Raw genomic sequence first — 26,508 nt, forward strand, 5'->3', positions numbered from 1 at the left:
GCACTAAGGGGGAAGGGTTAGGTTTAGGGTGTGTGGTGGGGGAGGTTAGGTTTAGACACTATGGGGGGGCGGGGTTAGTTTCAGGCACCAGGGAGGGAGGGTTAGGGGAGGGGTAGGTTTAGGGGTAGGCACTACAGGAAGGGTTAGGTTTAGGCACTAAGGGGGAAGGGTTAGGTTTAGGGTGTGTGGTGGGAGAGGTTAGGTTTAGGCACTATGGGGGGTTGGGGGTTAGGTTCAGGCACCAGGGAGGGAGGGTTAGGGCAGGGGTAGAGGTTGGCACTAGTTACTTATGAGTGTCAGGATTATAACTGTCGGGATGCCGCTGTTTGTGTTCTGACCAGCGGCATCACGACCGCCGGGATTCTATACCCGACCCCTTTTAAATATCTCTAGTAATTCCAATCTGCCTGCTTTGATTGTGAATTTACTATTTTATTTCTTTATTTAAAAGAACAGCGCAAGATGTGCAAAGCCAGCCAATGTCAGCAAGCCTATTCTTGTTTCAATTATTCTTTCCCGGAGGCCAAACTAGAAGACAAAAGAAACAATAACAGGATCACTTAAACTTTTATATTAGGTACTTCAGTATTCTGATACATTGTTTTTATTTTTTTCTAAGAACATGAAAATAAACAACATTGTTAGAAAGTTTCTTTGAATAAAGTCCATATTTTACAACTTTTGTCCTGAAATACCAGACTACTGCTATCTGGGAACATACCTACTGGTGTTTCGAAATGTGTTCTTAATGTTTGAGGAATACACAGAACCACATTTGACACTAGATAACAGTGTTTCTGCTACCATACTGATGGGCATTCCATGTCAGTGGAGATATTGCATTTCCATGCATTGCTGTGTCACTCTGAATGCATTGTAAACTATACAGCCAGTGGTGTAACTACCATAGGTGCAGGGGGTATGGCTGCTATTGGGCCCGTCCCTTCCTGCACCTAAAGTGCCAGGCATCGGTCCGCACCCCCCCTATGCACAGCCCCCCCCCCATCCACACCCTCCTCACTCCCCTCTCCTCGACTTACCTGCTGGCTGCTCCGTGGTTGTGGCCCCACCTCCGTGGTTGCATCCTCCCGGTCGGCTCCACCTCTGGCTCTCCTCATTGGCTAATACTGAGAGGAGGCATGGCCGCCTCCTCCCAGCATCAGTCAGTGAGGAGAGATGGAGCCGACCGGGAGAGTAGGTGTGCCTGCCCTGCACAGTGTGACCACGTAGCAGGCAAGTTGAGGAGAGGGGAGTGAGGAGGGTGCAGGGGTGAGCCTGGGACCTAGGGGGGCCATGAAAATTTTGCTATTGGGCCCCCCAAGGTCTAGTTATGCCCCTGTCTACAACTATGAGTAAAAACACCTATCAAATGGTCTATAGAATGCATGTAAAATGCCAGTGGGTATGTGGTATCATGGTCTCATTGAAGGAAATGTACAGTGTATAGGCCAGGTTGTCATATCTGTGATGTCCTTATACTGTATCATAATTGACTTCTTTCTTGGAATGTGAGGGAGCCTCTTGAATTTTGGGTATTCCTCCAGGCTCCCAGAAAAGTAAGTCACCTTTCCATATCCTGTCCACTTGCTAGTGAAATGGGTAGTATGGTGGCATGATGAAGTGATTCTCTGTGAAATGCATCATCGTGGCCCTATTCTTTAAGACCCCACCACTTCCTTCTCCATCTTAAGACCCCACCACTTCCTCCTTCTTAAGTCTTCCTTCCTTCAAGGTAGTGTCTAGATGCCCTTCACGGAGAGGACCCTGACGTCATCAGCTACTGTCCAACGTCATTCCCTACCATCCACGTGGACATAGAGGGGGAATATAATCTTGTGCTGTGAGAAGCAAGCCACCGAGCCCGAAGTATGCCACGCAAAGCGATCCCGCAAGGTGACAAGTTTCTTCTCTAGGTGGACTTTATGGGCATGGAATGGCACTTCCGCCCTCACTCACATCACTTCCAGGTCCTTAGCATGAAGGGGAAATAAGCTCTACCCTTCCTTCTTGGAGAGGTGAGTACACTGTAGTAAATATACCCCTTAGTCTTATGCTTTATATTTCTTTCTTTTTATAATCTAGGATTATTAACAGGTTATCTGTTTTAATTTATTAGTATCTGCTGAATTTAATGTTGACCATTATATGTATTCGCTTCAGAACCATGTTCCATAACTTACATAACATATGTACCCGCCTCCAAGCTGTGGGAGAGGTGATTATATCATGTACATTGAGGGCCCAGTTTGATGAATATGTAACAATTTATGAAACAAGAGAACCTAAATAATACTATTGTGACTGTTATGTACCTGCTGCGCAAACGGTTGTTATTAAGACTAATAAGCTTGCACTGTGATACGGTACATAGAAATGAGAAGCTGGTCCATAATGCCTGTATTTTTCACTTAATTGAGAGCTGATTTATGTTTTGTTTTCAGCTTAAGACAATTACTGATTGATTATTTATAACATTATTTTGGAGCATATGCTATGCATTTACTTAAGGAGGGGTAGACTGGTTATACGTACTGAAGCCACAATTCCCCATGTTTCGTAGGGGGTGACTAACATCATTTTTCTATATTGGATTTCACAAAGTCTACTGCTTCAGTGTTTTTGTCAGATGTTACTATGGTATACTGAAGTAAATTACAAGCATTTCATAGGTGTCAAAGACTTTTATTGACAATTACATTAAGTTTATGCAAAGAGTCAATAATTTTAGTGTTGTCCCTTCTTTTTCAAGACCTCTGCAATTTACCCTGACATACTGTCAATCAACTTCTGGACCACATACTGACTGATGGCCGCCCATTCTAGTCTAATCAATGCTTGAAGTTTGTCAGAATTTGTGGGTCTTTGTTTGTCCATCCGCCTCTTGAGGATTGACCACAAGTTCTCAATGGGATTAAGGTCTGGGGAGTTTCCTGGCCATGGACCCAAAATTTTGATGTTTTGTTCCCCCAGCCACTGTCATGCTTGAAAAGGCATTGTTCATCACCAAACTGTTCTTGGATGGCTGGGAGAAGTTGCTCTTGGAGATGGATGTTTTGGTACCATTATTTTTTCATGGCTGTGTTCTTAGGCAAAATTGTGAGTGATCCCACTCCCTTGGCTGAGAAGCAACCCCACACATGAATGGTCTCAGGATGCTTTACTGTTGGCATGACACAGTACTGATGGTAGCGCTCACCTTTCCTTCTCTGGACAAGCGTTTTTACAGATGCCCCAAACAATCTGAAAGGGGATTCATCAGAGAAAATAAGTTTATCACAGTCCTCAGCAGTTCACTCCCTGTAGCTTTTTCAGAATATCATTCGGTCCCTGAAGTTTTTCATGAAGAGAAGTGGCTTCATTGCTGCCTTTCTTGACAGCAGGCCATCCTCCAAAGGTCTTCGCCTCACTGTGTGTGCAGATGCACTCACACCTGCCTGCTGCCATTCCTGAGCAAGCTCTGCACTGGTGGTGCCCTTATCATGCAGCTGAATCAACTTTAGGAAATGGTCCTGGTGCTTGCTGGACGTTCTTGGGTGCCCCAAAGCCTTCTTCACAAATATTGAACCTCTTTCCTTGAAGTTCTTGATGATCCAATAAATGGTTGATTTAGGTGCAATCTTACTAGCAGCAATATCCTTGCCTGTGAAGTCTTTTTTGTGCAAAGCAATGATGACTGCACGTGTTTCCTTGCAGGTAACCATGGTTATCAGAAGAAGAACAATGATTTAAAGCACCACCCTCCTTTTAAAGCTTTCAGTCTGTTATTCTAACTCAATCAGCATGACACCTCACCTGTGTTAATGAGAGAATCACTGACATGATGTCAGCTGGTCCTTTTGTGGCAGGACTGAAATGCAGTGGAAGCATTGTTTTTGGGTTTAAGTTCATTGTCATGGCAAAGAGGGACTTTGCAATTATTTGTAGTTCATTTGATCACTCTTCATGATAACCTGGAGTATGTGCAAATTGCCATCATAAAAACTGAAACAGCATACTTTGTAAAAATCAATACTTGTGTCATTCTCAAAACTTTTGGCCATGGCTGTAGTAAGCTACTGTATCTGTCTGTGTTTTTGTCTTTTATGCACGGCCAGAGTTTTGGACCCAGCTCCACCAAATTTTGCATTGTGTTGTAGTTTGTTCAGGATTAGGTTTTTGCCTAGGTTTTAACTTTGTCAGGGCCACACACTGTCACACAAGCCCTAAAAATGGGGACACTCATAAATTACACAGGTTCAGGGGCTGGCCCCGGTGGGAATTGGCATACTGACAAAAAAAACTGTGAGAATGCAACAAAAGTATAATTTTAACCTCAGTCTGAGCAAACTTGATGACTTATGCAATTTCATATCATCTGTGTTCACATGCAAGGGCCTAACAAGAACACAGTAAAGCCCCTCACACATTATACCACATTATACCCTTTACATATTATGCTATAGTAGTAGTGCCCCATATAACACATTATTCCACACAATAGTAGTGCCCCATAAACATTATGCTCTCAGCAACTCACCTTCCCGTGTTCCTCCAGCAGCCTCTCGCCTCCCCTTGTGTTCTATCAGCAGCCAGCAGGTGTGGTTTTGGGGCCGGGCCGCCAGCTAATTACAATTGGGCACCGGCAGGCAGTGGCAGACATGGACATACGCCATTACAATTTGAAACTGGTGCTGGTTGCATGCCAAGTGGAGCTCACGGACCAGCAGCCAATCAGGAGCCACCACTGCTCTGATTGCCTTGCAACCGGTGGCGCTGTCTCTCCATGACAGACTGCCAGTGTGCCGATGGGCCAGCACCAAATCAACATCGCTAACACCCAGGCCCCCTCGATGGCCTTGACTGGACCGGCCCACCTTGTGTGTGTGACTGAGTGCAGGGGAAGCGGCAGGCCACATAGGCAGCTCAGGCACCATAGCAGTCATACCCCTTGCACCCATGGTAATTACCCCTCTGTTTGCATGCATGTTAGCAAACAGTGGGGTCCATTTCAGGATCATGGGGTTATAGGTGAGGACAATGCTACAGGTGTACGTCAGGGTCCAGTCTTAGTCCCGTGCAAAGCTGGGTGTCCCAGCTAGTTTTAATAAGATAATTATGCATCTTCATACTACCTAAAAGTGTGCCCCAAAAAAAGAATCATATTTTTGTCTTTTAGACTAGTCCAGACTAGATAACAAAATTTTTATGATATTGTACTTGATTCCTGGGAGCACCTCCAGCAATTGTGACTGAGACTGATTATATTACATATTACAATTATATTTTGGTTTAAAAATTACTTTTAAAAAATTACTTTTTAAATTTACTTTATTTTTCTTACTATTCCTTCCTGTGCGGGATATATTTTTTGGTTTTTGGACTGTAAACATTTTCTTTTACATACACCCCTTCATTGACCCACTTCAGTCTGGCTTTCACTCGCTTCATTTCATGGAAACTCCCCTCACAAAGTTAGTAATGATCTCACCCTAAAGGTAACAGTCAGTTTTTCATCCTCTTGGACCTGCCAGCTGCTGGATTCCATGACAATCTGCTCTGATGGCTGGCCTCCTACTTTTCTATCCTTTCTTTCTCTGTGTCTCCCTTCAACTAGTTCCCCCCTTCTTCATCTTCCTGTTGGAGTACTCTAAGGTTCTCTCCTTGCTCCCCTTCTCTTCTTTACACTTCCACCTTTGGTGATCTCATCAGCCCCTTTGGTCTGCATTTATGGTGAGGATACAAATATATACTGTATTTCTCTTCTCCTGACCTCTCCTCATCTACACTCTCTAACATCTCAACTTCCTCTTTTTCATCTGTTCCTACTGTAAATGTTTTTTTGTTTAAACTTAATGAGCTTATTGTCTCTCACCATCTCAGGTTTCTTTTCCCATTCGTCTCTCTTTCTGTTGCCAACCCTATCTTCTCTCCTGTCCCTCAAGTACCAACACATCTGCAGGATTCGACCCTTCCTCACTCTGGAGGCTACCATATCTTTAATCCATGCCCTTGTTATCTTCCAGCTGGAGTATGGCAGCCACTTATTCTCTTGTCTTCCTTTCTCCCACTTTTTCCTTCTTACATTGTTCTTATAGTGATCCTTAATACTGCTGCTCATCTACCCTTCCTATCTCATTGATTCAACCTATCCTTCTCTGGTTCCTCTTTCCCTACAGAATCCAGTTTATTCTTCTCATCCTCTTATTCAAAGAACTGTATCGCTCCTCTTCCTTCAGCTTTTCAGACTTCATCTCAGTTCATGCACCCCCTTGCCCTATTGTATGTTTCTCGATTGTCAATCTGCCTACACATTGATGACCTCTTCCCACATCCACATCCAATACTTCTTCCATGCTACTCCCTAGAACTCACTCCACTACTCCATGAGACTGTGTACTGTCCTGTTAAACCAGCTCACGTCACACTCATAACATGGTTTCTGTGGTCCCTCATCAGCTCTTTCTAGATAATCTCCCAGTTACTGTATGTCCCCATTCACTGTCAGCGACTCTGATCCTGTCTGTTTAACAGTGCTACTAGTACTTTTACTCACTTAACTGTCTTATTGTTTTTACTATTTGTGTTTTTACCCTTGTACTGACTTTTTGAACCTTGTAATTAAAGGGGGTGCCTATGAATCAAATAATATGCGCAAGATATTCCCTGAAAACAGCCATTTTTATGGGTTACCCACAAATATTAAGTGTCCCCCAGATGTACTTTAAAGAGATCACAGCAAATACCTCCGATACCCGCTGCGCTCCCTCTATTGTCCTAAACACTTGCAGCCCCCATAGGTTCTCCCAGCCGCGCATGTCAGTGTGTGCCGTGGAGCTTATCCAGGGAGAATTGTGATCATGTTACGCTATCACACTGCTTCAAGCTCTTTTCCATGACGGGCTCTTATCGGGCACCCATCTTTTGGAATGAGGATTTTAGACAAATCGCGTGAACATATTCATCTTAACTTTGTGATTTTGCGCAAAAAAATATTCATCACATCTGCATTAAAAATGCGCATTATGATAATATGCCCTATAGTATTAGTATTAATTGGTATATAGTATATAGTATTAATTATGCATATTTTTGTCAGCATTATGAACAGGTGTCAATTTATATAAAAAAGATAATAATAATAGTAATAAAATCAATTTAATACAAAACAGTGTTCTTACCGCATAAGTTGTTTTCACATTTTCCTTTGCATGCTGAGCAAGGTGTTCCTTTACGGTATGGTTTTGCCATATGTTTTCTATCATTTCCCCTAGTTATAGTTATATAGAACAGAAAATAAAATTTTAGCAATACATTTAACATTTACAGCAGGTTTTTTTAATTTATAATCTGCTAATAGTGTATTGAATTTCTTTTTAAATTTTGCATCTCATTCACATCGCAGACTCAGCGAGACACCAGACAACTATTTTACAGTGGAGGTACGGGTGCCGGCCGCCTGCTGGCACTTGTACTGTAGTTCCAGAAGTGCCAAAGGGCAGGCATGCTGGCACCCTTGTTCCACTGTAAAATACAATACTTTACTTCAATTTAACACTTTATTACCTCCATACCCACCGCTCTAGGGGTCCAGGGAAGAGCCTCAGACTTCAGACCAAGCCTGGGGTGCTCGGGAGAGGGGGGATCCCCTCCTCCCCTGAGATCCCCGGCTTGGCCTGATCGACTTGGGGTGAGGCATTACATCTGGTTGGTTTGGGTCCAGTGCTGGTTTTAATTATAGGGGGATCCCTACGCATTTCCCCCCCTATAATTAAAACCAGGACTGGCCCTGCAGCCTGGTGCTGGTTCCTAAATTACGGTGGAACTCTACTCATTTTGTTCGCCATAATTTTAGGAACCAGGACTGGCTGACAAGTCCGGAGCTGGTTATGCTTTTGGGGGGGACCCCACATCTTTTTTTTTTTAAATTTAGCCTTTTTATTTCTATTTACAGGTAGAAACATACATGGATCACACTGATCTGTGTATGTTTCTGCCAAACTCGCAGATCACAGGCAGGTGAGTTGATTTCACAAATTTTTACAGGAGTGTTGTCCCATGTCATGATAGTTTATAAACTCTCATCTTGGTAAATTCCTGAATCCTATCTTCACTAGTGAAAAGGTTCTTGAGATTAGCCGATGGTGAATTGAAAAGAGTTTGCTAACTATCCAGTATTTTCCCGTAACAAAGGAGATTTCTCTCCCGAGTTTTACATTAGTAAATTTGCGAGTGGAAAAAATGTCCAAACTCTCCAGAGATTGCAAACTCTCCCAAACTCGATTCTTAGTTAATTTTTCCTTTTTCCTTACTTTCAAAATATTATTATTTATTTCTTTATTACCAGTTTCTTATATAGCGCAACATGTTCCGTTGCACTTTACAATTGGAAACAACATTAATAGATAATAGAACAAAACTGGATAATAATAGACACATATATAGGTAAGAGGGCCCTGCTCGAAGCTTACAATCTTTAGGGAAATAGGTATTGATGCAAAAGAACAGGTGCTACATATTGCATATTGGTCCAGCCAGATTGCAGAGGTTATTGGTGAGCTGTATGATCCAGTCACGCAGCACATACTGTCACGCAGCATATACTGTATGTACATAGAGAAAATATGTGAGGTTATGTGTGGACTGTAGGGAGGGATGTAATTATAAGGAAGCCATGAAGGTTATGTGGGAAGTTCTGGAATCTGATAAGCTTGTCTGAAGAAGTGAGTTATCAGGGAAGACTTGAAGGTTTGGAGACTAGAGAAAAGTTTTTTATTGTGTGTGGGAGGGCATTCCACGGTGTGTGCAGCCTAACAAAAGTACTGTAACTGTGCATGGGAATAAGTAATCCATGTGGATGAGAGATGCAGATCTTGTGCAGAGCGAAGAGGTCGGTTAGGAGATATTTTGAGATGATTGAAGAGATGTATGTTGGTGTGGTTTGGTTAATAGCTTTATGTGTAATTAAAAGTATTTTATATTGAATATGGTAGAAAACTGGCAACCAATGGAGTGACTGACAGAGCGGATCAGCAGACGATGAATGTTTGGCGAGGAAGATCAGCCTCGCAGCTGCATTCATAATGGATTGTAGTGGTGAGATTCTGTTTTTGGGAATACCAGTAAGGAGACTATTGCAACAATCAATGCAGGAGATAATGAGTGCATGGATTACAGTTTTTGCAATGCCTTGTGTAAGATAAGGATGAATTTTGGATATGTTTTTAGTAGAGATGTGTGGATCGGTTTTACTGAGATTTAATCGGATATGTTGGGATCTCAAACACGGCATCATATTGGCTATCTGTCTGTCACGTGTTTTGGATAGCCAATAAGATAAATCTGAACTAATCCGAACTTGCGATAATTTGGCGATGAGAACCGAATAAAACCGAACCCTCACATCTCTAGTTTTTATATGTATGTTACATGATTTTGAGACAAATTGAATGTGGGGTACAAAGTACCGCTTAAAACCAAGGATGACATCTAGGTGGTGGGCTTGTGGGTTGGGGTTGATTGTTGAGTTATCAACAGTAATAGAGATATCAGGTTGGTAACTACTATTGGCCGGTATTTGAGGTGGCGAGATGCCATCCAAGATGAAATGGCAGAAAGACATTCAGTGACACGGACCAATACAGATGGTGACAAATCTGGGGAAGATAGGTAGATTTGAGTATCGTTCGCGCACAGATGATACTAAAATCCAAAAGAGCTGATTAGTTTGCCTAGAGAGGTAATATAGATTGAGAAAAGCAGAGGACCTAAGACTGAGCCTTGCCATACTCCAACTGATAGAGGTAGCAAAGAGGAAGTAGAATCAGAAAAGCGAACATTGAAAAGAGCAATAAGATAGGTGGGATGAGAACCAAGAAAGGGCTGTGTCCTGAAGACCTATGGTTTGTAGTGTTAGTATGAGGAGAGTGTGGTCAACAGTGTCAAAAGCAGCAGATAGATATAAAAGTACATATAAGAAGTGAGTAATGGCCTTTAGACTTTGCAGTGACCAGACCATTTACTACCTTAGTCAGTGCTGTCTCTGTGAAGTGTTGGTAATGAAATCCTAACCGAATTAGGTCCAATAAGTTGTGTGAGTTATGAAAGTGTGTGAGGCCTGCTGGCTTCCTGAGAAGCCTGCTGGCTACCTGAGAAGACGTGCTCTGCTGACCTCCTGATTATTGGCACTAATTGACTGTGCTACCCAGTCTGCCCTGCTTATCTGCCCTAACTGAGGTGGCTACGGTGCCCCGACTCTGATCCCTGGACCCTTTGAAGTTCCAGTCGGGTCGGGCGCTCCACGGCCTACCTGTTAAAAGCTTCGGTGGCGAGCTGCGTGATGTTACCGCCGCAGTCACCACTTTGCCTGCTCTCCACATGTTCATACCGGCAACGGCCTTTAGCCTATTCAACTGACCTGCTGGACCGCGACTCCCTCTCTACAGCGGTGCTGCCTGAAGGTCTGTGTTGTCCGTTCCTGGGAATCATGGAGGGACCACCATTTTAGGTTTCTGCTCCATATTAACAGTGTGCCTTGGTGCTGCCTAGTTTGCCTCTGCCAGCTCCTGCCACACCAGTTTTACAGCTCCAGACCTCTGCTTTGTCACTATTCCCTAGCTGGTGACTGATCTTTAAGCTTCTCATTCCTTTTCTCCTTGCAGGGTGGTAATACACCCTGTCTGCATGTTTCTTCAGTTAAACCCTACACCCACCCTTATGAGACCTCCGCAGTTCACATTTACCTGACATAGTTTTGGCTACTCCAAAAGCCAGTTGCCTTTTCACTACTTTATGCATTCATTATCTGAAGGGGCCACTATGCCTATTAAATGGGGCAAGCTATCTATCCTTGCACCTCCTATCAGATTTGTGTCACAGAAAACCCCTGATCCAATGCCTTCTGGAAAATCTCAAACGACATCCAAGGCTACCTCCTCAACAGGCTCTGGAACTAGTCTTGACCCCTCTGCTAATGCTTCTCTTACCGTATCCTCCACCAAATGCTTCAGGAATTCTGAACGGATCTCACCTCTGATTTTCAGGCTTCTATTAAGCAACTACTGGCTACGTGACAGGTAACGGCAATCGCACTTACAACTTGGAAAAGAAAATGCAAGAATTAGTGTTCTCTCACAACGACCTCCTTACCTCCCATAATTCGGTTAGGTATAAACTCACAGACTTGGAGGATAGATCCAGGAAAAATAACATCAAGATCAGAGTTGTCCCAGATTCTGTGCCTAATGTTGAGCTCCAGGACTTTGCTTTGAACATCTTTAACAAATTGATGCCCTTTGTAAAAGCCCAGGATTTGTTGATTGATTACATTCACCGCATTCCTAAACCCCGCTCAGCTCCTGCAAGTTCTCCCCAAGATGTCCTTTTACGTCTTCATTTCTTTCACATCAAGGAGGATATACTTAGAGCTGCTCATGAGGCAGAGGATACTGATGTTCTCAATAATCTCCAACTATGCCCTGACCTTTTGGTCCACACCATAAATAAACACAGAACATTCCAACTTATCACAAAAGCACTTTGAGATAATGACATCTAATACTGGTGGGGCTTCCCGGTAAAGCTCTTATTTCTGTCTCTATTCCCTCATCTTCTCAAGGTCCCCTTCTTGAGTCAGAATGGTCCCGTGTGGGCTGAAGGTGTTCCAGTTTATCTCCATGGATTTCTTCAGTTATTGTTTTTGGATGCTGTCCAGCTGAGTTTGGTACTCCTCTGAACTGGGTCATTGTACGCTACTTTGCCATATTATTACTAACCGCTACAGAACGGACCCTTCATCAAAAGCATCATTTTCCTCCACAGCCATAGTTCTGTGTTTCACCTATGGATGCTGCATATTGAACCCCTCAGCTGCGAGCATTCCCATATTCCCAGCTTCTGGTTTGTTGTATTTTTACATGTCTCAAAGGTGGGGAATGCGCAGTCCTCCCCCACATGTTAACCATTTTGCCATATTGTTCCCTTACAGCAACTACTGCGGCCTGATACACAAGGCTTTTTGGATTTTCTGTCTTTTTCTTGTGCTTTTGCTTCCTTTTTCATTTTTTAGCTCTATGTTTTTCTTTTCTTTTATATGTGTAACATGTACAGTATATCTAGGACAGTTTCTTTTCTTCATTGTTTTATTATGCCCAATGGTTAAAGTATTTTCTTTAAATGTCATGGGATTCAACTCCCCGCATAACAGGCGCTTGGCCCTATCAACTTTTCACTACCATAAAGATAATATTGTGGCCCTACAGGAAACTTTTCATCCTTAGCTCCTCCTATATTTAAGGATCATAGATACTCCTTATGCTATACTGCTAATGGTCCGTCCAGACGTAATGGTATTGCCAATCTGTTCCACGTGAATACTGCATTTGTTATACATCGGAAAATTGAGGATAAGAATGGTAGATTCCTTATTCTCACTGGGGTAGTTGAGGAAGCCCTAGTCACTCTAGTTTCCCTTTACACCCCTAATTCTTGCCAAGTCCCTTCTCTACGAGAAACTTTCGAGGAAATCTCTAAGGTCTGCCTTGATGAACTTATATTAATTGGTGACTTTAATTTAGTAATCGTTCCCAAATTAGATGGATCTTCTCCTCGTGGTCACCCCTTCTCTCCTCATGACGTAGGCCCTTCATTGGACTTAAAAAAATTATTAGCGGAGTATGATTTATGTGACGCCTTGCGTACCCATTTACTGGATTAGAAAGATTATACTTTTTTCTCCTCAATAGTTATGCTAGAATAGACCTTATTCTTCTAGATAAAATAACTCTCCAATCTACTTAAAAGGTTAAAAACCTCCCAATTACCTGGTCTGACCATGCTCCTGTTTTATGGGTTTGGGATACAGGCTATCACTTTTCCCCTACACGTCCTTGGTGCTTCCTGAATAGCAATAACATGATCCTGAGACTATAAAGGCCCTTAATGACTCTCTCATGATGTATACACAAACTAATTCTCCTGATGATACTTCTGGTTTCACTTATTGGTGTTTTTTAAAAGCGGTCCTCTGTGGTACGTCTTTTCAGAAGGGGGCTCAACTTAAAACTCGCTCCCGTAAGACACAGAGTGATTTGGAAACCACTTTATGGTCTTTGGAGTCCCAAAATCAGGACCATTACGCAAACAACTCAAAGAGATGCAACGACAGCTCCAGAAACATTTTATGCCACACATGCACTTAGCTCTTACTCGCCTCCGCCATAAATTCTATACTGCTGGTAATAAAGCCTCCCACCTCCTAGCATGCAAACTTTGTGGATGTCAAGCACGTAATAGAATGAAATGTCTTCTTACTCCAGTTTGAAATGCCTTAACCCCCTTGATATTGCTCATTTATTTTCAGACTACTATGCAAATTTATATAATTTATGTGACGACTCTTCCATTCCTCAACCCTTGGCTGACGTTATTTCCTCTTTTATTAGACTGCCTATCAGTCCCTTCTTTAGATACTGATAGCCTGGCGTCCTTGAACACCCCTTGGTCTTTGGAAGAAATATAGGTAATAATCCAACAACTGCCAAAGGGTAAAGACCCTGGCCCTGATGGGTTTACTAATTCCTTTTACTCCACATTTAATGAGGTCCTTTCCCCAATTCTCCTACAATTATATACAGAGGTTTCTTACATGGTTCCTTTTCAACTGAAATGGTAGAGGCTCAAATTGTAACTATTCCAAAACCTGGTAACGACCCTCTGAAAGTAAAAATTATAGACCTATAGCGTTTCTTTACACAGATGTGAAAATCTATGCTAATTTGCTTGAAACCATAAATGTATCAACCACAATTGATACATCTTGACCAGGTGGGTTTCGTTCTCAGACATTTGGCTCCTGACAATACCCGTAGGGTTTTAGACCTAGTTGAATGGTGTCATATCATAAGCCACAATTTCTCCTTCTCTCGCTTGATGCTGAAAAAGCATTTGATAGACTCCATTGGGACTATATACGCCAGGTGTTAGCTAGATTTGGACTCCAGGGTGATATTTTCCGATCCATTAATGCCCTTTATGGCAATAGGTTTCTTTCCCCCCCCCATTCCCGGTTAATAATTGCGTTATCCATAGAACCCCTGGCCCCCAAAAATTGTCAATCTTCTGAGTTTCCTGGACTCTCACTTTATGATACCTCTCACAAATGATGCCTCTTTACAGACAATGTTTTATTATTTGTAAATGACCCAGAGACCTCGTTGATGCCCCCCATAATATCTTAGAGAAGTATAGCACAGCCTCTTATTATATATTATATGCTACGAAAACTGAAGCTTTACTCATGAATATCCCCCTTTGACTCCGTTCATTGAAGGGACGTTTCCCTTTTATATGAAAGGACTCCTCTTTAGCCTATTTGGGACTTTCTATCTCCTCTGCTATCCCTCATGTTTTCAATGTAAATTATGTCCCGCTTCTGACTCAATTGTCATCTTTAGCTACTGCTTGAATGAATCATGAGATCTCATGATTGGGCCGCTTAGCGGCGAATAAAATGATGTTATTCCCTAAATTGATGTATCTTATTCTGAGCCATCCCGTATGCTACTACCCGTAAACTATTACATCAGATATGGCAATTGAAGCTCTCCTATGTCTGAAAACATAAAGCCCCTAGAATGGCTTATAGCTGTATGATCCGTTCTAAACCACAGAGAGGCCTCAGTCTCCCCAATCTGTCTAGGTACCATGAAACAGCCCTGCACAACCTACTCATCAGTGGTTTCTCTCTGTCTGGTTTGCCAAGGCAACTCTTCAGGAAACATCTCTATTGTGATTCTCTGTACTAGTGGTACAGAGAATTCCCACTCACATCAGATCCCTGACCTGGGGACCGCAGCCTGCTTGCTGGGTGCAGCTGAAACCCATATCCCGGGGTCACTGGTGAAAACCTCCCGGCAGGTTAGACTCCGCATCCTAGGTCAGGTCTCGCCAACATCCGATGCTTGTGCATGAGGAGGCTGAACATCCAGGCCCCTCGCTCCTGACTCCTTCATTGACCCGGGACCACCACTTCCAGTCCCTCAGTAGGGGACTCCAGGACGCTAAACGTGACAGTTTGATCAGGCCAAATATGGAAGCCATGGGTTCTCTGGGTGTTGATGCAATTCAATATCTCGCCTCCCGCATGAAAGATCAGGAAGCAGCACAGTTACAACTAGCACAAAGTATTCAGGCACTTTCAAATCAATTTTCTACCATTAAACCCCTCCAGTTCTCTAGTATCTATAACTCCGCACATCTGACTACCTTTCAGAGAATATTGGAACAAGTACAAGATTCGTTCACAAAATTTTTTCAGTTTATTCCTGAGTTCCTTGGAATTTCCTCTGATTCTCCTAAATCTTCCTCTGCGCGAAATAAAGTAAAACCGGAGTTTCACATGTCCGAAGCTCTCAGGCTGAATGCCAATGGCGTAGGGAGCATTATCTGTGTTTATATTGTGGGAACTCGGACCACTTTATAACAGACTGTACCATTTGCCAGCCTTTTACTGATTCCAAGGGTCTGCATTCCAGTGATTTTGTCTCTTGTTCTCCTCATTCTCTGTCTGCAGTTGAAGTTTCCTCAGTCTCAGGCAGATTCTACTTAACATTTAACTAGCACCTTCTAGAAGATAATAGCTAGAATCTGATTGGTTGCTATGGGCAACATCACTTTTAAAACTCACTTCTAAAAACTCTCACTTTAGTAAATTTACCCCTTAGTCTCTACCGATTTGAACATCAAGCTCCACCAGAGGATTCCTAGTGCCACACCTCAGGTGGGGGTCTCAAGTTTCTTATCCCTAGAGGGGGTTTCAAATCTCATACCCCAGGAGGGGGTCCTAAGTTTTTCACCCCAACAGGGGTTTTCTGATATTATAGCCCAAGAGGGGATTTCAAGTAGTATACCCAAAGAGAAGGTCCCAAGTTTGTCTTTTCTTATGGGGGTTACAAGTCCAGCACCCCAGGAGGGAGTTATAAGTATAATACTCCAGGAGGAGTTTTCAAGTCTTGCTCCCCACGAGGGGATCTTTACTTCTTCACCCCAAGAAGGGAATTCCAGTTTCATTCCCCAGGCAGAGGTTTCAAGTGCCAAACCTAAGGAGAGGGTTTTTGTTTCACGTTTCAAATCCCAAGAAGGGGACTCAGCTTTAAGTTTTACACCCCAGGAGGGGGTTTTAAGTATCTCACCACAGGGTGGGGTTTCAAGTCTAACACCCCAAGATGGGGTTTCAAGTCTCGTATCCCAGCATGGGGTTTTAATTTCGAGTGTCATGCTCCTGGAGGGGGCCTTCGTTTTGAGTTTCTGTTTCGACTTTCATGCCTCAGGAGAGAGTCTTCATTTCGAGTTTCGTGCCCCATGAGGGGGTTACAAGTTTCATGCCCAAGGAGGGAGTCTCAAGTCTCTCTCCCAAAGAGGGAGAATCAAGTGCTATATCCCAGGAGGGGTTTTCAAGTGTCCTACCCCAGGAGGGGGTTCCAAGTGTATATATCCCAGCAGGGGATTTCAAGTGTCATACCCCAGCAGGGGATTTCAAGTGTCCTACCCCAGGAGGGGTTTTCAAGTGTCCTACCCCACAAGGGGATTCCAAGCATTATACCCCAGGAGGGGTTCCAAGTGTTATACACCAGGAGGGGATTTCAAGTATCCTTCCCCAGGAGGGGTTTTCAAGTTTCATGCCCAAGGAGGGGGTTTCGAGATTCATGCCCCAAGAGGAAGTTTCCATTATTAAGTCTCAGGAGAAATGACCAAGCCATCCCAGTTGGGAACTCTTCCTTTCTATTCTCGAAAGTACTTCACAAGCACTTGACGTTGAACAGAATCTACTATGAGTTAATAGTTATATAGAGGGTCTGACGTTTGTGATTTTAGAGGTCTCAGGACTCTTGTGAAAAAAGGAACTCAAGTCATTAATAGAGGCTGTTGGGGGCAAAGTTACAGAAAACATTAGCAAGGAAACCAACTACCTCATCATGAGTAATGACCATGTTGAATCCAACCGGAAGATGGCAGAAAGTCTTGGGATCAAGATTATTGCTGTGGATGGGTTGTTTGAATTAATGTACTCCTCAACCAGGGAGGAATAAATTTCCAAGCCTATCTCCCTTGAGAATGACGGATTGTTTTACACTAATTCTCAATGTTTGTTTTTTTTCATTTGGTTATATTATTTGTCGGTATATACTGTGTCTCATGCAATGCTCCTTTTTTTTTTTTAACTTGATTTCCTTGGGATTGCTAGATAAATTGCAGCCATCCAGGAGCCCCCCCTCTCTTCCAAGTTTAGGTGTCCCTTTGTTTGCCAAGAGACTACAATCTGTGGATACTTGGGGGGACTTTACACCCTATTGAAATGAAATACACCTGCCTATCGACCACTCATCAAACACTCTCAAGAATACATTACATTTTGGTCTCTCAATCTCTTTTCCCTAATGTCCAACATTCTCAGATTGAAGCCATTTCAATCTCAGATCATGTTCTAATCTCAATCACCCTGCGAGTCACAGAAGATTCCAATACACCTAGACTTTGGAATTTCCCTTCCTATCTTGCTAAATCTATTAAATTCAAAAATTGACTGTAGTCTGCCTAGGAAGAATATAAACTCAAGAATATCTCCCATGTAGATTCTGACCCTATTCTAGTTTGGATGACAGCTAAATCTGTACTCAGAGGAAACATCATTTCATATGTCTCCTCGGCAAACAAAAATATGCTACTCAATATTTAGATGCCCAGACCTCCCTGACAGCAGTCTTTTAACTATTCAAATCTCAACTCTCCTCTCACACTTAGAAAGCCTATCTCTTGGCTAAAACCCATTTCGATGAATTCAAGACCCAGCTAGGAGACAGATACCTATTTTCCATCAATTATTGTTTCCACAAATTTGGTAACAAGACAGGAAAACTTTTAACCAATCTGCTCAATGGTTCCCGTCCCCCTATGGTTACGCAGCCTTTTAAAACATCCCAGGGCACCCTTGCTACTACTACGCTGAAATTGCAGAAGTTTTGCATTCTTTTTATACCAATCTCTACTCTGATACTGACCCAATTCAGACAATAACACCTCCAACATTACAGTTCCAATAACCTTGGAAGAGGTCCAACACGCGATTAGGCATACTAAAGGAAATAAAGCAACAAGGCCAGATGGTTCCAACTGTGATTTTTATAGAATCCTTCTCCCTAGAATAGGTGATACTTTGGTTGTAGTTCATAATTCTCCTCTTGAATCTACTACTTTACCTACCCCATTTCAATTCAGCAATTTTAAAAGTTTTACCAAAGCCAGGTAGAGACCTTACCCTTCCTAGCTCCTATTGCCCTATATCACTTCTCAACTCAGATTATAAACTAATTACTAAAATTATTGCAGATAGTATGAAAATTCTTCTACCTGGACTCATACATCCTGATTAAACAGTCTTTATTTGGGGATGACACTCGGAGGTTAAACTGAGGAGGGTTCTCACTGCTATCTTTCAATCCACATCAACTAGCTCATCTCAGCAACAAATGATCCTCTCACTGGGCGCCGAAAAGGCGTTTGACCTGGTGATATGGTCACATTTGTTTCAAACCCTTTCACATTTTGGTTTCCCAGAATAATTTATACATACTCTAAAGTTACTATACTCGTCACCTCAAACACAAATATCTTGTAATGGATACCTCTCTTCTCCACTTAATATACAAAAAGGGACAATAGGGTTGCCCCCTATCCCCAATTCTTTTTCCTATTGTTCTGGAGCCCTTGGCCATTGCACTACAGACAACCCTAGTCTTTAAGGGTATCAGGGTTGGCAGTGTTGATTTGAAGTTATCGTTATTCGCAGAGGAAATTTTATTATTTATTTCTGACCCGGAATGTTCAATTCCTGAAATTCTGCGAATAATTGAGTCCTTCGGATTGAGAGCAGGGTATCAAATAAAAATTGCCAAGTCTGAACTACTATTTCTTCATAAAGACCACCCAACTCCCTCTCCATCTTCCCCTACCTCAGCTTTTAGGTGCGCTACTACAAAAAATGTTTATCTTGCGATTCAGATTCCGGCAGATTTGTCCATTTTATATCGGGAAAATTTTCCCCCTATCATTACTAAAATTTACACTATGCTGGATAATTGGAGACTTCTTCCACTATCTATTTTAGGCAGGGCTGCCATACTCCAAAGCATTGTCTTCCCTAAAATATCTATGCAATGCAGATGTTACCTATTGGTCACTCCAAAAAAGATATTATCCACCTTAGACAAATTATGACAAGATTAATTTGGAAATCAAAGAAACCTACTATAGCCTTAAATAAACTGATAGCATCCAGATGTACAGGAGTTATTGGGATCCCATACTACTCAGTTTACGCACTCTCGGTTTTCTTTAGATATGTTGCTGATGGGCTGCTGTAAGGAGAAGTCTTTACAGATAAAAGATTGGATAGAGTTCTGTTTTCTCCGTACATGCTTGGTGCATTTTTACACTCAAAACCTTTTGATATTCCCTCTCATATTCTTCATAATCCCCTATTCCATGATATATGCTTGGCTAGTTTTAACTCGTAAATTTAAGAGAAATCATTTAGTTCCCCTCGTATCCCACTTTGGGGAAATCCAGCTTTCCCCCCGTCTCTCTCAAATGTACATTTTTATTCTTGGAGAGATAAAGGCCTATCAAATTCCTCAAAAGTTTTTGATCCTGGAGGTCGATTTTATAAATTTTCCAAACTGAAAGAGACTATGATCTCCCACAAGCAAATTTTTACATGTATCACTATCTACAGACGCGACACTATTTGAAATCCTACATTATTTCACTTAAAATTTTCTAAAAAGTTGTATATTACTGATAGTGAAGTATACCGATTAGTCTGTCTTTTTGCATTCCGAGCATAATCTTCAGTACCTATCACAGGCTATGGAAGCCAAATATTCATTGTTTCAAATGCCACCACTATTTGACTGGAATATTTGTAATCTTTATTCTACACTGTTATATCATGTGCTGTTATTCAGAAAACTATAATAAAACAGAATTTAATAATAGAAAAAAAATACAGTATATATTTTTTTGTGTGGTTGTGTGCGTTAGTCGCAAGTTAGCTGCACTATAATTGCATGGTGACACTGCTGTAAGTCCGCATGTGAGTATGAAGGACAGTCACATGACAGGAGAGCAGGATCCACATACAAGTCTTGTAGCTGCTGGCAGCAGTCATGATGACGATGAAAGGCCATCAACGTCATCTATGAAGGCTGATGCACCAGGGCTTAAGTCAAGCCATGTAAAATCAACTTTTACCCTGTTAAAGAAAAAAAATCTAAAGCTAAATTAGATTTAGAGAAACAAAAAATTGGCAATATGCCATTCACTACACAAAGTGGCAAGGAAAGGATGAGGCCTTGGCCTTTAGTTCTAGTTGTGATGATTTAAGCCCTTCTGCTTGTAGGAGAGGTACAAAAAAAATTAACAACTGTGTGCTCCGAAAAGTCACAGATCCCCGAGGAGCGTCCAAGTGTGTCCGCGGTTGCCATGTGTGAGCCTGACCTTCTAATACTGCACTTGAAGAGGATCCTCCTTCCACCATTTGTGTGCCGTCTGCAAATGTGGGGATGAGCTGCACAAGTCAACATGCTGACGTAGAAATCGAGGATGCATCAGTGGAATTGCAGCAGGAGGATTAGGAGGATATTTACGTAGTTGGCGATAACAAAAGGATGATGAGGATGTTGATGAGGATGTTTGTGTAAAAACTGTAAATCAGGCAACAGTTGTTGCCCATGGTGGGAAAAATCCCATTGTTGCCATGCCTGGGCAAATGACCAAAAAATCCACCCAAATCCAAACAATGTTTGCCAAGCCATTTGTAACCGTTGCCATGTAACAGTGAGTAGAGGTAAGGACCTTAACCATCTAGGAACCTCCTCCCAGTTATGTCACTTGCAGCACATTCATCAAATTGGAAAGGGTATTTCAATTCTGAAACTTTGTGGACAAAAAATCGAACAACAATCAGTCCAGTGTCAACTAGCTGCTCCCTTCTATATGGATCCAAGTGCCTTCAATCTCCACCATCAACACCTGCATCATCATAAACATCCTCATTCATGATCTGAAGTAGTCCTGCATCCAATATAAGGACTGACTCCTCTCTTATCTGTTGTTCCTCAGAAGGATCCTTGGGTGCTATGCCTGCTGCTGTTGCTGTGAGTGGATCTTAATCCCAGAAGGGGACCAGGAAGAAGACTACTTTTAGTAGTTCAACCAAACAATTGACTTTCAAACAATCCTTTGCATTTGCGAGCAAGTATGACAGCAAACACCCAGTTGCACAGCGGATTACTGACACCATAACAGCTATGCAGGTATTATATGTGCATCCAGTATCTACCATTAATGCAGTGGATTTTAGACAGTTAATAGAGGTCCTGTTCCCCGCTACCATGTCCCTTCTAGATTCCACTTCTCTAGAATAGCAATTCCCAATCTGTACAAGGACATTAAAAAAAAACCTTATTACAGCCCACTGGGTAGGTGTATTGCCTCCAACAGTGCAAACAGCAGCAGCATTTAAAAAATGCCAGCTCATTCAGGGGCAGGCTACTCTGGGTATCACCAGTTTCGCTAAGTGTGATTTCTGACAATGCCAGCAATATTGTGCGAGCATTACATGTGGGTGAATTTTAACACATGTTTTGCTCACACAATTAATTTGGTGGTGCAACTTTTTTTTGAAAAAAATGACAGGGGCGTGCAGGAAATGCCCTTGGTGGCCCGAAAGATTTCTGGACATTTTCGATATTCAGCAACTGCGTGTCGAAGATTGCAGCACCAGCAAGTACTGTTGAATTTGCCCTGCCATCAGCTGAATCAAGCAGTTGTAACTAGGTGGAATTCTACCCTCTATATGCTTCAGCAGATGGAGTAGCAGAAAAAGGGCGTCCAAGGCTACGCTATGGCCTATGACACAGGGAAAGGAGTGGGAATGCACCTTTGTCAAGCACAGTGGAGAATAATGTCCATGTTGTGCAAGGTTCTCAAACTCTTTGAACTTACCACATGTGAAGTTAGTTTAGACACTGCCAGCTTGAGTCAGGTCATTCCCCCTAACCAGACTTCTGCAAAAGCAGTTGGAGAAACTGAAGGAGGAGCTGAAATGGAGTGATTCCGCAAATTTTTTCGGACTGGTATATCAAGCCCTTTATTTGCTTTGACAGGATCCAAGGGTTGTCAATCTCTTGAAATCAGATAACTATATTTTGGCAACCATACTTGATACTAGGTTTAAGTCATACCTTGTCTCTTTCTTTCCAATGGACATAAATCTAAAAAGATACAAAGAGCTGGTGGTGAAAAAATTGTCAACTCAAGCGGAACGTGACACAGCAGCATTTCCTCCTTCTGTTTCTGCAGCTGCCAGGCAAAAATTACATTTTAATAAGAGACCCACTGCTGGTGCTGATCCAGATCAGTCAGCAAACCCTAATGACATCTGGTTGGGTCTGAGAGAACTGCCTAAAATGAGTCTACCGTGACTTTGTCTGATACGGTTACCATTCAGAGAATGGTGGATGATTACTTTAGGGATAGCATCCAAATAGGCATGTCATTCAGTCCGTTTCACTACTGGCAGGAAAAAAAACAATTTAGAGTCCCTTACACAAACTGGCTTTGCTTTACTTAAGTTGCCCACCCTCCAGTGTGTACTCTGAAAGAGTTTTCAGCACAGATGGGAACCTTGTCAATGATCAGCATAGGAGGTTACTTCCCCAAAATGTAGAAAAGATGATGTTCATCAAAATATTACAAAATATTACAAAATATTACAAATTACTAATTCCACGAGGAAGACCTTTACCAGCAATTATGTAAAAAAAAATACAGAAGCGTCTGTAATGGTGGATTCTGGCGGGGATGAATTAATATTGTGTGAAGAAGAAGATGATGCATACACTGATGGGGATGACGACTTCTGATCTTACCTATATAGTAAAGCCATTGGCAGCTTGTTTTGTGGGGGGTTCAAACAAACCAATTATTTCAGCCACAAGTGGCAGTCCCTGTCGCTGAAGTGATTGGTTTGTTGAACTGAGAATGTCCTGTTTCATATATACAACATAAGGGTGGGTTTGAGGGCCCAAGGACAATTCCATCTTGCACTTCTTTTCTTTGCAGTATGTGGTGTTTGGGGCATTGCTGCCTGAAATTTTTAATTTCATGGTTTATGAATGTCCAGAAATTGTAATGGCCACAGACAGCATCTCCTGCATGTCCCTTTCATTTTTTTTTTATAATTCTGAACCACCAAATGAATGGAGTGGCCATCTGACTGATATCACCTCTGCTGGCACAGGAATGGTGCATCCTACTTTTTCTACCTTGCTGATAGGTTGCTCAGGTGCTGATGATAGCATTCACACGTTTCCGCCGGTTCTGCTGTGTGTCTCCTGTTCAAGCCGAGTATCCAGTTCCCCAGTCTGCGAAGTTTTGCTCCTGGCATTTGTGTCATCCAGGCGGCACGGTCTGCACTTCAGTCACTTGCCATTTGTGTTATCCAGATGGCACAAGCCGCACCTCAGCACCCAGTGTTTGCAATCCAGTGAACTGCTGCTTGTGTCAACCCGGCGGCACAAGTCACACATCAGCGTCAAGTGTATGCAAGCCAGCATACTGCTGCTTGTGTCAATCTGGCTGCACAAGTCGCACAACAGTGACATTCAACCAAGGGTTCTCAGCCCTCAATTCTGCTACACGGCCCAAAGGCCGCACCCTGCTTCATGGCCCAAAGGCCACCTGTCATCACTCCTCACCAGCCCTCAAGACTGTAATGGCCGCAACTTTCCAAGACTTCCAGCCCTCAAGGCTGTTGCAGGACTGGCTCCTAATCATAGCTCTGTATACCACTACTACTCAGCCCAGAGGCTGCGTCAACAGTTAACTATCAACTATTAATTCTTACTTCAGCCAGTGGCTGCACTAATTATCAAGTATCAAGGTGGTCACTTTTGTTTTCTTTTTTATCAAAATCAATTTTTTATTGTGTATATTATCCAGTGGCGTAACTAGGGTATTTGAAGCCAAGGGCAAATTTAAAAATAGAGCCCCCCACTATGTGCGTGTGCAATGAAAAATGGGCATGGTCACAAGGGGCATGGCTATTGAAAAAGGGGGTGTGTCAACATGATACACCCCCCTTTCTTGTGACTGGGAACATTTCTTTCCATTTGTACCTTAATGCAGTGCCCCTTATACAGTCTCCCCTATGCAGTGCCCCCACTAGTTGTCCCCCTTATGCAGGCCCCCAGTAGTTATCCCCCACATGCAGTGCCCCCTGCAGTGGTTCTCCCTTTTCAGTGCCCCCTGTAGTGGTCCCCCCTGTGCAGTGCCCCCAGTAGTAAGCTCCTTATATAGTGTCCCAGTAGGAGTCCCCCTTGATGCAGTGCCCCCAGTAGTGGTCCCCCCAGTAGTAGTCCCCAGTAGTGGTCCCCCCCAATGCAGTGCCCCCAGTAGTAGTCCCCCCTATACAGTGCCCTTTATATAGTGCCCCCAGAAGGAGTCCCCCTTGATGTAGTGTACCCTGTAGTAGTCCCCCAGTAGTGGTCCCCCATGATGCAGTGCCCCCAGTAGTGGTCCCCCCAATGCAGTGCCCCCAGTAGTATCCCCCCAGTAGTAGTCCCCAGTAGTGGTCCTCCCTGAAGCAGTGCCCCCAGTAGTATTCCCCTCCTTAGTAATAGTCCCCCCTCAAAGCAGTGCTCCTAGTAGTAGTCCACTCCTTAGTCATTTTCCCCCCGATACAGTGCCCCCAGTATAAGTGCCCCCCGACGAATACACACTGAAATTAAACAATAAATAAAAGAAAAATACTTACCTGAATCCACACTCCGTCTCCTGCTGACATCCGCACATCAGTCCTCCCGGGCTGACACGCTCTGGATTATGGGAGAGACATCATGACGTCTCTCCCATTGCCCACTGCAGGAGCCGGAAGGGTGCCAGATCTTGCAGTGGGCACTGCAGCAGTCAATGAGAGTTTATCTGACTCTCATTGGCTGCTGATTAATACACACATTGCTGCTAGCTCTGGCGGAGATGTGTGTGCAGCAGCAGCCAATGAGAGTCAGTCTGACTCTCATTGGCTGCTGATTAACACACATCACCCCCGCGCTGGTGGCGATGTGTGTGTTATGCACTGCATGAGCCTGCCTGCCACCCTCCTCCTGGCGCTATTGGGCAAGTGCTCAGGGGGAGGGAAGGGGCTCAGCTGTGCAGCACCTGGACCAGCGTTGGGAAGTTAAGCGCTGGTCCTGTGTAAATGTGTAGTGCTGACCTCACTCAATGCAGTCGCTCTCGCCATCTTGCCAGCAATGGACACCCAGCAGTGCACTTCTGGCTTCAGCAAAGCCTTCCAGGCACTGCTGGGTCTCCGTGTCATGCACATGCGCAGACAGACCATCGCGCATGTGCATAACTATGGAGGCCCATCGCTGGCAGTGTTAGGCTACCAGCAGCCTAGTGGAGGACCTCGCTGAGGACCTGGACTTCGCTGGACCTCGCCAGAATTTTCATTTGTATCACAGTGATACTAAACAAAAATTGCCGCTAGTATTTTGTTCGTTTGTAAATGGAGCTCCTTGTGAGTAATCCTTGCCTACTGACAATGTAATCTATTATGGCCAATGTGAGGAAAGGAGATATGTGTTAAAAATGTATTTGCATCATCTCATTCCCTGCAGCGATTAATGAACTTTTTAGCCCTTTTCGTTCCCCTATCCGTCTGCTAGTGTACAGTATGTGTGTTCATTCACAGGACTTATACTTTTGCATTAGCAGGTATATTATATACTGTAATAATGTGAGGAAATGTAATGTTTAATACTGTTTAGCCCTTGATGTTTAGCCTTGTCCATATCCCTGTTTTATTCATAACCAGTAGAGCAATGTAACACCTAACAGAACAAAAGACCTCGTGGGTTAATTTCCACCACCGCAGGGGACACTCAGAACTTACACCTCTTTCCACTTTCCTGCCTTTGTCCCTCACTGGAGTAAGACAGACTGCATGGAGCCAACCCAGCAGGTGTTCGTCAGGGAAGTAATATCTGGGGGAGGTAGTCGGAAGTTAGAGGATAAGGGACCCACATCAATCAGGAAACAGTACAACTCCCCTGGGTGGTCACAAGGACCTGGGGAAATTGGAAGGTTTCAAAAGAGGTCACTGAAGTCAACTCCGCATGTTAGTCACTTACTTTGGCTAAGAGCTAATCTCTCCCAAAGTGCTGAGTGGAACGCATCGCCAGTCCTGTATGGACATATACGCTATTCAATGCTGTGTGATCAGTGATAGTTTTGACAGTGTGGTATCCAGGAAACACTTTGGTGGACTCATACACTATCACTGCTGTGAGATCGGTGATAGTTTCAACTGTGTGGTATCCTGGAAACTCTTGGATGGACTCATACACTATTCACTGCTGTGTGATCGATGATAGTTTCGACTGTGTCATATCCCAGAAATGCTTGGGTGGA

At 43.2% G+C, this 26,508-nt stretch overlaps 1 protein-coding gene across 1 annotated transcript in view; it reads right to left on the bottom strand.

Moving 5' to 3' along the window:
* Window positions 1-301: 301 nt before the first annotated feature.
* Window positions 302-26,508, bottom strand: part of LOC148533731 (cysteine-rich secretory protein 2-like) — a 53,037-nt gene continuing 26,830 nt past the window's right edge. The window contains exons 6-7 of the mRNA XM_088467196.1: window positions 7,158-7,246; window positions 302-528 (exon numbers count right to left, since the gene is read on the bottom strand). Coding sequence (XP_088323322.1) covers window positions 503-528; window positions 7,158-7,246 — 115 coding nt within the window. The 3' untranslated portion in view covers window positions 302-502. The remainder of the gene's footprint in view (window positions 529-7,157; window positions 7,247-26,508) is intronic.

This window comes from Taudactylus pleione, unplaced genomic scaffold (genome assembly GCF_031769625.1).
Source record: "Taudactylus pleione unplaced genomic scaffold, aTauple2 ptg000070l, whole genome shotgun sequence".
Lineage (NCBI taxonomy): Eukaryota > Metazoa > Chordata > Amphibia > Anura > Myobatrachidae > Taudactylus > Taudactylus pleione.